Consider the following 10,540-nt stretch of genomic DNA (forward strand, 5'->3'; position numbering starts at 1 on the left):
TATATATATATATCAAATGCAGTGATCCAATAAAATAGCAATCTGCGAATATCGCTGGAATCTAAGAGGTTTCTCGAAAGAAACGAAACTAAGAGAGAGAAAGAGTGGTTGGGCCGTGGGGAGGAGATTTTACTGCCACGATTGGCGATAACTGAGTTGCCTTCTTTTCACCAAAAAAAAAAAACAAAAAAAAAAACTGGGTTGCCTTCTGGAATACTTTGAGACCGGCCGAAAAGCTGAAGCGAAAGCCAAAGCAACGCCGTCTTTTCTGAGATCATGGCTACCAGTAAACCTAACATTGTCTGCCGACTTCTATGACTTCGCAAAACAATGGGTGGTTGAACGAAGACCGGATCATGGATTCTTCCCTTCTTCTTTAAACCTCTTCTCATTCTTCCCCTTTTGGATATTTGTCTATGGATCTACATTTCTACGACACCTGTGAATATATGCTTGTCGTTTTAATAGTTCTATATATCTATGAAATATTTGCCATTACCCTCATGTTATACGAGAGAGAGAGAGAGAGAGAGAGAGAGAGAGAGAGAGTATATTGAGAAGATAACAAACCTCCAAAAGTCATGAAAGCAATATTCTTTGTTGCACCTCGTCTTTTAAGTATCATAAGCACCGAAGATAAGCTTCAATGCACTAGCCATGGATACTTTTTGTTCTTAATTAGTTATCCTTGACATCTTTCTTACTCCCTCTTTGATTATCTATGTAGATTTTTTTGTATGAGAGTCCTATATATGGAAGGTCTTGGATGCTACATAGAAAGGAAAACCATTCTGGAGGAAAGCAAGAAATCGTGTTGAAAAATCTCCTCTCCTTCTAATTCTAATCCGTCTCTACCTAAAAGATAAGTTCTATAGTTCACTGAGCAAAAATAATAGGTGACAGAATATTGATCAGCCATAAATAGGACAATCTCTTAAAGGAACAACGTACAATGAGGAGACCTTTTTTCTTTTGGATACAATCGTATGAAGAGACTTGAGCAAAGGCTCAGAAAGAAACCAAATTATCGAACGGCAAAACCTGTTTTCCTCTTGTCCTCTCTATTCTTTCTCTGAGACTCTGATGCATGCCTTGTTCACATACAAAGACATGGGGAATATGTGGAGTGTGAAAGCTTTACATTAACAGGAGCTGGAGTAAAGTAATTTGAAGCAAACTATCCATGAAGTCTCCTCTTTTCATTCTTACTACTTTAAAGACAGCAAAGAACCATTGAAAGGTTAAGCAAAAAATCAAAGAAAAAGCCCAAGGCAAAACACGAACAAAAGACCAAATTATCAAGCGCCAAGAGTCCTCCTCCTCACACTACCATTCTCTCTTTTTTGTCACCCCTCTTTTAACTTTTTGGCATCACACTTGCATCCTAGCTACCACATTAGCACTCCAAAAGTTCCAAAAGACAGGATCAAACAAATTAAAGAACCACAAAAACAAATCATCACCTACCCATTGTCCCATCCTTCTCACCCCTCGCACCGTTGCACCATCTCAAACACGCCGGTCACCGCTCTCACTGCTGCTGGTTGCTGTCTTTGTCCTTCTGGTCTCCATGAGCCCTTGAGCTAGAGGAAGAAGAGCTCCCCATCTGCAAGGAGAAATCCAAAAACTCCTGCGAGGACCCCGACATAAAAGGTTGTGAAACTTGGGAAGACCCCGACGTGAAAGAGTCTGTAATGAAGAGGCCCGGTGCCACATTCTGCAGGTCCTCATCTCTAGTTTGGAGGAGCTGAGAATACTGGAGGAGGTCCGGATATGTCGCTGTTGGCGGTGGGGTGATGGACTGGGGCGGTTGCCCTGGGATCCCCCTACTGACTAAGAAGCCGAGGTCGGTCCGGCCTTGGACTCTCTCGGGAAAATTGAGCTTGGCCTTGGTGCCTTTGAACCTCAGGGCTGCCTCATCGTAGGCTATGGCGGCTTCTTCGGCCGTGCTGTAGGTCCCCAGCCACACTCTCGCTGCCTTCCCGGGGTCCCTTATCTCTGCAGCCCATTTCCCCCATGGCCTTTGCCTCACTCCCCGGTAGTGTCTTCTCCTCACATTCCCTTCATTAATTTAAGGGTTGACCAAAATGAACGAATGAGAGAGAGAGAGAGAGAGATGTCTTGTGATCGTGCAGCCCTGCAAGTCTAAATATTGTAATGTTTGATTCTTATGCCGACAATGTTCCGCAACTTGCCCAAGACCAATCTAGTGCTGGAGGAAAAGTTAAATCCCTAAGAAAATATGGAATCAAATGCTCAATTAACTACGCTGAACATTGTCCAAGACCAATCTAGTGCTGGAGGAAAAGTTAAATCCCTAAGAAAATATCTAATAAAATGGTCAATTAACTATATTAATACAGCTGTTTCTAGGGTTTTCCTACAAGTTTCACACGCATGTGCCATCTAATTGTGAATAATAGAAGAACACAGCTCCACGGTCTGAGTGACATACAAGTATCAGTAGAGATCTAATTAGCGTATTTTTTTTTTCTAACTAAATAGCCTGTTTATAGAGATCTAGCTATTAATAAATTTCAAGACTCGAGAGGACGGAAGAAGAAAGTGGTGCAAAAACCCTAGCTCATACCTTGCTCTTCTGAAGGCTGGCTGAGATCTCTCCCCATGCTTCCCGACTCCGTCCCGGCCATGGCTGAGTTCAACTCGGGCTGGATCACCGCAGGCTCGCTCCCTCCCACTCCCACTCCCACCCCCGAAGAGCTCGAGCTGATCACATGCGCGAGGGCCGACACCATGACCGACGCGTCCTGATCCGCGCGCGCCGCCGTGTAGCGAGAGAACACGCGCTCTTCTTCCTTCTCTTCCGGCTCGTTGGAAGGGAGAGGCCTCTTCCCATGCCTTCGATCCACTTTTCTCTTTCTTTCCTCTTTTGCCTCAGAGCTCCAATACTACTGATTAATCTACGCCTTAGTTTTGAGTTCAGCTGATGATTTTTTTATGGTGCTGGATAGAGCAGAAGAGGGGGAAGGAGAAAAGAGAAGAAAAGGAATATATGGAGCTATATATAGATAGAGAGATAAAGTGATGGGAGGAAAGAAGGAGGAGCTATGGAAAGAGATGGCAAGGGTTCAGAGAGGTGGGGAAGAAGATAAGAACGGGCAGTGGGGTGGGGCTGATAATTTATGCTTCGATTCATCGCCGTGAATAAGCCGCCTTGAACAGATTTGGATTTGACCGAAATAGATTTGCACCATAAATGAATCAACTCATCTAGATTTATTTATTAAATAGATTGAATTCAAATTCAAATTTTTATATTATTTAATTTTTTTATCTATTTAATAATTAAATTATATATGATCCGATTTATCCAATCTGTTTAAAATCTATTTAAAATATGCTTAATCTATTTCTGATATATTTCATCCAATCTGCTTAATCTATTTAATCCATTTAACTTGACTTGTTCTGTTTAATAAATAAGTTTTATAGATCGGATCGAATTATCCATTTAATAAATAGATCGGATGTAGATATAAATTTTTGATATATTTAATAAATATATTAAATTTAAATTGATAAATTTTTGTTCTATCATCGTATGTATCTCATCAAATCCGACATGATTGCCACCTCAACATCAGGGCAGTGTTGGGGTTTTATTGGCTATGGTCCGGTAAGTCCTCCTCCTTTTTCTTTTCTTTTATTCTTTTAGTGTCATGGCTTATATCTCAAGTCTGCTTGGACCAATGGACTATATGATCGTATTCGCACCAAAAGAAAGATGCGTTGAATTTCCCCTATAAAATATGGTCCTAAGAAGAGCCCAACAAGCCAACCCCCACATGCCATCACCTTAAGTTTGGCTTTGGGACTGATGATTGTTTATTTGATTGGCTACTTGGACATAATCAAGCTACTTTGGGTTCATCTGAAATGCACAAATTTCAATTTGAAGAAGGGGCCAAAGTCAAACAACTTGACTTGAATTCTACATTTGGGTTTGAGCCATATATGTGTGTATCTTTTAAATATATACATGTTTTTGAATGGCATCTTTTAAATAATTTTTTCCCTAGGTAGTTGGATCGAACTAAATGGTCAAATCTATATTTATTACTCTAAAAAGACTAAGGATGAACTTGGTCACAAGGATCATTTCAAGGTGGTCAAATTAGTGGCATTCCATTCAAAATTGGCATATTCAATTTGATCAACTATTTCCATGATTGATTTGGTTCGGTCATTCTCATGATATATAGTTATGATGTTAAATTTCTAAACATAGGTCAAATGCAAGTGTAGCTTTTGGGCTATGGTTGTTTATTCTTGTGTCACTAGTAAACAAGCCCATAAACGTGGCCCTTCTATTCAACCAAAACTTGAGACCTTTTAATCTTTTAGTTGAGATTTCTTTTTGGATCCTTCTCTTGGCAAAATCAGAAATATACAAAAAATCTGAAAGAATTTTTATATAGAGGTCTAGAAAGTTGTTTCCATATGATTAGCCATATATATCGCCACCTAATCAGCTATGCTATTTGCTATTATGTAGATATATATTACCTCATAAAACAGTAGAGAAGCAGCTTTTCTCAAACAAAAATATATTGGTAGATGGGAACCTGTATCAGATATTGATGGTTTAGAAAAGTAACAATTTTACTGAGTTAGCACAAAGATTTGTCTTGTTAATGGGATGAGGTTTTGTATCAATCGTTCGGATTTTCTTTGTTACAACTCATGCCATATCTTTTTGTCAAAGCTATATTTTTTTCGACTTTTGTTGGCTGCTCTCACTTCACCATTTGGATTTGACCTCTTCATATTTGCATCAAACATTCTTATCAAGGAGCTTAGTTTACTTCATCTTGGAGCTTTTGGCATTGCTCAACCAAATGATTAGAGGTTTTGTGAAGCTCTTAGATTAGAGGTTTCAAGCAGTTTTAGAAAGATTGTAGGATCCTCTAATGACTTCAGATACTCAATTCCTGAAGATTTGATCTTTTGTGGGTCTGCCTAAGCGTTGATGTCGACTAGTCGTAGAATCTTTAGTGCAATGAATAGATAAAATTAATACCATTTTGGAACCTTCATTTTCTTCTTTCTTTTTCTTCATTGTCTTCCTTCTTCAACTATTTTTTTTTGAGAAACTTTTTGAATTTCGAAGTGAGTAATCCCAAGTCCTCATCTTCATCTTCACTTTCTTTTTTATCTTCATCCTCCGACTCATCATTGTCTTAGAATTTGGTGGTTGATTTGAATGCAATAGTCTTCTTCTTTTTTGACTCTTTTTCTTCCTCTTTTAGATGTATACTCAATTCATGTGTTATGAGTGAACCAATCAATTCTTCTATGGATAACTTGATGAGATCCTTTGCTTCTTGTATTGCTGTTACTTTGGCTTTCCATATTTTTGACAAATATCTTAAAATTTTGCAAACAAGCTCATAGTTAGAATAGATTTTGCCAAAACCATTTAAAGCATTGATAATATCAGTAAATTTAAAAAATATATCAGAAATAGACTCATATTGTTTCATTTTGAATATTTCATACTTATGAATAAGCAAATTAATCTTAGACTCTTTAACTTAGCTTGTTCCTTCATGAGTTAATTCTAATTTGTTTCAAATTTTTTTTGCGGATGTACAAGTGGATATTCTATTAAACTCATTTACATCTAAAGAGTAATAAAGTACATTAATAGCTTTAGTATTTAATTGTGCCATCTTTTTATCACGTTCATCGCAATCTTTTTTTGGTTTGAGATGAGACACTCCATTTATTTCAATAGTAGATGTGTGTTGTCCTCTAGTCATGACTCCTCACATATCATAATCTAAAGTTTATACAAAAATTTTTATTTTAGTTTTTCAAAAAGTATAATTTGTATCATTGAAGAGTGGTGTCCTCGATGTGGATTGATCTTCGATAAATGAGAAACCAATCAGGATTGCCATGAGCTTTTGCTCTAGGCCACTAGGTCAACAACAAATAACAGAGCACCCACTCTGATACTAATTGTTATCTAGAAAGGTAGCAATCCAAGAGAGAGGGTGAATTGGGTTGTTTAAAAATTTTAACCAAATCTAAAATCTAAGTCAAATATATGCTTCAAATTAAACTTATTTGAAATTTGTGAAGAGTAAATAATGTGTAGCAGGAGAATAAGTAAATCAATGTAAGAATTAAAATGATACAAGACATGCAAAGCAAGAGAGTAAAAGGCACTATACAAACATAATAATTTATAGCGGTTCGATGCAATCCTGCACCTACATCCACTTCTCAAGAACTCTTTGAGAATTTCATCAAAATCCTTTTGATTATAGCATGCTTATTTTACTCGAGATCACAAATAAACCTAGTTGATTTTCAGAATCACTAATCACAATCTTATACCAATTATTTTCGGGCTCACAATCAATCCAATTGATTTTATGGACTCACCAACCAAAACCTAACAGGTCCAATTTCAGGCTTGGACAAGCTTAATCCCTAAGTTTCTTTCTTCCAAAAAAACTTATAAAAAAATAAAATATAAGTAAAATAATTCTAGTATAAAATAAAAATTGAAAAAGAACTCTTTGAAGCTTGAGAAAATGATTGTGGAATGGCTCTTTTGAAGCTTTACTTCTCTTTAATTGATGCTAAAGAGAATGTAGATGATGTCGAAGAAGATCACTCTTTGAAAGCTCTCAAATATGTGCACTAATATCTCTATTTTTTTCTCTTTTCAATGATGTTCAATATTCCTCACTCAAACTGATGATTTTCTTTTCTTAATCCTCTTAGCTATCTTTCCAATTGATTCTCTAGTCTTTTGTAAGCTTGAAAGTGACCTAAGAGTGAGTTTTGACCGTTGGAAGTCTTGGAATAGTTGTTAGACATAAAAAATAGCCATTGAAAAAATACAGAAAAACTAACTATTAATGCAGTCTCGTGACAGGAATCGACTTTATTTGCAGATGAGTCGACTCCATTTGCAAGCGAGTCGGCTTAATTTGCAAGCGAGTCAGCTCGGATTGAAAATGAGTTGGCTCGAGCAGGGATCTTAAAAATATAATTTTCTATCTTCGTTGAGAGAGTCGTTTCGGATTGAAAGTGAGTTAACTCAAATCTGTGCTAGTCTTCTTCCAATATGTCAGAGTCGACTTGAAACTTCTTGGAATCGGCTCCAAACTTTCTAACATCATTTTTCTTCATATTTTAGCCTCTCAAACTCGAACTTCTTGGTCCTAATACTACCAAATGATATTTGCTTCTTTTAATTTTATTTATCCTCACAATAAGCCATCCAAACTTATGAAAATTTATCCTTTTAAGTGCTTTGGCTTGACAGTTTGATAGGTTTCTTCTAAGAATGATTTCTTCATTGTGAGCATCTAGAAAATCCTGCATCCACTCTTAAAACACATAATTAGTATTATTTATATTCAATATTTTGGAATCATCAAAATCAAACATAGGATCAACAGAAATTTTATTGATGCTAATTTCATTGTTTTAGTACTAAGGCACATAAACTAATAAATTTTAATATGTTATGAAGGAAAAATATATAAAACATACTACAAAAATATTTTTTATTAGCAACTGTTATTAGTGACGGCAAATCAGCCATCGCTAATAGGGATATTTCTCGACGAATAATTATCATCAGCTCATTTACATCCAATTGAATTGGGTCAAGCTTGGATCCAAGTCGAGTTTGAGTAAACCGTGAGCTACTCAGCTCATGTAAATTCTTAGATCAGACAAAGCAAAAGCCCACTCTATATCATCTAGGAATTAAAAATAAGTGGCGCCATTGCATGTTGGAATACTTGTGAAATGTCTTGCGATATAAATAGTGAAAACTCTCTTGAGAAAGTAAGGAACAAGAATTAGTTTCTCTCACCTGCAATTAGTTTTTTCTATCGAGAGTTAAAGAAAAACACCCAATCTGTGTATACATCTTAAATTATGATATAGAAAAAATTCCATTCCTAGATTAATTTTGCATCAATATTTAATTTAAAAAACACCACTTCCACATACGCTGCACATGACAAGATCTTGTCGTAGCAATGAAGACACCATCTTACTGCATCAAAAAAAAAAAAAAGACACCATCTTACAAATTAGATGACCCTACACGAATCTAATGTGAGAGTACTTTGCGGGTGGGGGGTTTTTCTTTCTTTTTGGTTGACTAATGCCATACACCCGCGTAAAACCACGACCGGAGCACATCGTTGTGGGGTCCCTAATAGTAGCTATCGTGCAAAACTCCAAAAGGTCTTCTTCTCTGACGACCTAGAATTTGGCCCATGCGTAGCCACTATGTTCCTTTTTTTTTTTTTTTTTTTTTTTTTTTTTGGTAGAGAAGCCACTCTGTTCCTTGGACGTTTTCCAAAATTGTTGATCGGCACATAGTCATTGACTTTGCAAGTAAACCCCTCTATGTGCATGATGGACCCCTACCAATATCGGCTAATGTAGTTGAACTAAACTACAGTTAATGCAAAAAAGCATATTGTAATCTAAGTCATTTTATAGACCAGGCAGATTGAATCGTTTGATTGAGTTCTCCTGGGCCATGGCACTACGTTCAGCATCAATAGTAGTCTCATAACCGTGCCAAGATGCCATTTCATAAAGAAAATAGAAATTGAGACTTTAGGCTGGAACCTACGAAATTGATGACTCCACCGGGCTTTAGATGGGCTTGGGCTAAGCATGAAATGGCTTACCAGTCAGCCTAGGCATGTAGTTATGCAACGTATATGTTCATTTGACACTCTTTCATAGATAAAAAATAATTATATTATTTAAATAAAAATATAATAATCTTTGTGTCAATAATATATTATCATGATAGCTTTTGATAGTGCAATAATAATTAATGTAATAATATAATATTACTATATTATTATAATGTTATTATGTAAAATATTATGCAAATATTATTATATTTTTCAAACCATTACTTATTACATTATTTACATTAAACAATAATAAATAATTTATAATTTAATAAACCTTATAATAATAATTTTGATAGTATAAATAGTTAGATTTAGAATTGCTATATAATACTTTTTATCACTAAAAGTACTTTCACTGCTTAATTACCAAATAGATGTCGAAGTTGTATAGCACTTCAAAAATGCAATTACAAAATAGCAAATAGCTCTTCGTTAAAAGCTTTATTAGTGAGTGCTCTACCATTCAAAGCTCTACAAATAATAATATCCTATAGGGCCTACAGACACGTCTCATCTTATTGTCAGGTCTAATCTCCGGTGTGCTAAGTAACATAAAAGATGATCAAATCTCACATGCTGTTCATCTTCCAAAAGACATATCGAACAGACATCATGGCAGAATCACAAAAAAAAGTCCAAATGTTGTAGCTGCTTCATATCTATAATGACCTAGATTTTTTTATCTTCCTATATGAATCTTAAAGCCAAAAAAATGAAAGGGGAATACGTGTGAGGGAGGAAGAGGACTCCTGTCGAGAGTCTTCTTCCCTCCTGAATCCATCAAAGACCATGATTAGGCCACCAATTGAATAAAGAAAAGCCCTAAAATTCATCTGTAAGAAGTGATCTCTCCTTCCTTGGATTTTCATCATTGAATTTCTGAGAAAACACCGCTAATTCCGAGCCCTTATCCAAGTCCTTTCCTTGGGATTTTGCCAAAGAAATCATCAAGTTTCCCTCATTTAGCCTGGCCAGACCTAAGTAAGACATTTAAGACTTCATTACTCTTCCTTCCTAGGACTATTGCCGTCGATTTGAGCCAGCAAATCATCGAATTTGGGCAAGAATAGGGCCTTCCCTGTTCTGAGCCTTATTTTCCCTTGTTTTGCTAACCACTGATGAATGGGGTCGTTGTCAAGGTCATCTTTTAATCGGCATCGAGTTCTGCCATCGATCGAGCTTCTTGACTATGATTGGATAAAGAGAGGAGGGGAGGGGGTTCGGATTTCCTGATTTTCATGAAGAAGAAAGAAGAAAGAAGAAACGGGAGAAAGAGAAAGAAGAAAAAAAAGGAAGAAAAAGAAAAGCAAAGAAATGAAAAGCAAAAAGGAATAAAGGAAAGAGAGGAGAGTTTTTCTCCCCACTATCTACCTTCTCTCTCCGCTTTTTCTCTCTACAAGTTTCTTTCTCTACTTTTTCTCTATAAAATTTTCTCTCTCTAGATTCTTTCTCTCTCTTATTGGGTTTTTCTATCTAGATGCCTTCTAGACTAATTGATGGCTCAGATACCTAAGTAATTCAGATCAATTGATTGACCCTAGGAAGGATACTGGATTTATAATGTTTAGATATTTTTTTCATAATTTCTCCATCCTTAATCGTGTATGATTTTTACATTTAACCATGATTATATAGAGGTGCAACTGTTTGCACAAGGAGATGTCAAGATTTTTTTCAATTTATCAGCTCAAAAATGAGGAGAAAAATAATTGTACTTTCATGCTTAGCCTGAGTCTTTCCAAAATCAAGAGCTAGCTGTAAATCCTAGAGCCCATCTATTTTTTCTCCCTTAGACAAACCCTGCCATCCGTTGCTTCTTGACTTAA

The 10,540-nt window shown here is 36.2% G+C and overlaps 1 protein-coding gene across 1 annotated transcript; it reads right to left on the reverse strand.

Annotated features, from left to right (window-relative positions):
- Positions 1-1,004: 1,004 nt before the first annotated feature.
- Positions 1,005-3,086, reverse strand: LOC140854802 (ethylene-responsive transcription factor ERF113-like). Its single transcript, XM_073250848.1, has 2 exons — positions 2,591-3,086; positions 1,005-2,061 (listed from the first exon to the last, which is right to left on the reverse strand). Exons 1-2 carry the CDS (start codon positions 2,754-2,756, stop codon positions 1,532-1,534), a joined length of 696 nt encoding a protein of 231 aa, XP_073106949.1. The 5' UTR covers positions 2,757-3,086; the 3' UTR covers positions 1,005-1,531.
- Between the last annotated feature and the right edge of the window lie 7,454 nt (positions 3,087-10,540).

Source organism: Elaeis guineensis, chromosome 1, assembly GCF_000442705.2.
Source record: "Elaeis guineensis isolate ETL-2024a chromosome 1, EG11, whole genome shotgun sequence".
Taxonomy (NCBI): domain Eukaryota; kingdom Viridiplantae; phylum Streptophyta; class Magnoliopsida; order Arecales; family Arecaceae; genus Elaeis; species Elaeis guineensis.

Excerpts from the sequence above, each read along its gene's own strand:
- LOC140854802 (XM_073250848.1), bottom strand. The coding sequence starts at position 2,756 with ATGGTGTCGGCCCTCGCGCATGTGATCAGCTCGAGCTCTTCGGGGGTG. Across the intron at positions 2,062-2,590 it reads CCAGCCTTCAGAAGAGCAAG|GGAATGTGAGGAGAAGACAC; the intron begins GTATGAGCTAGG and ends AAATTAATGAAG.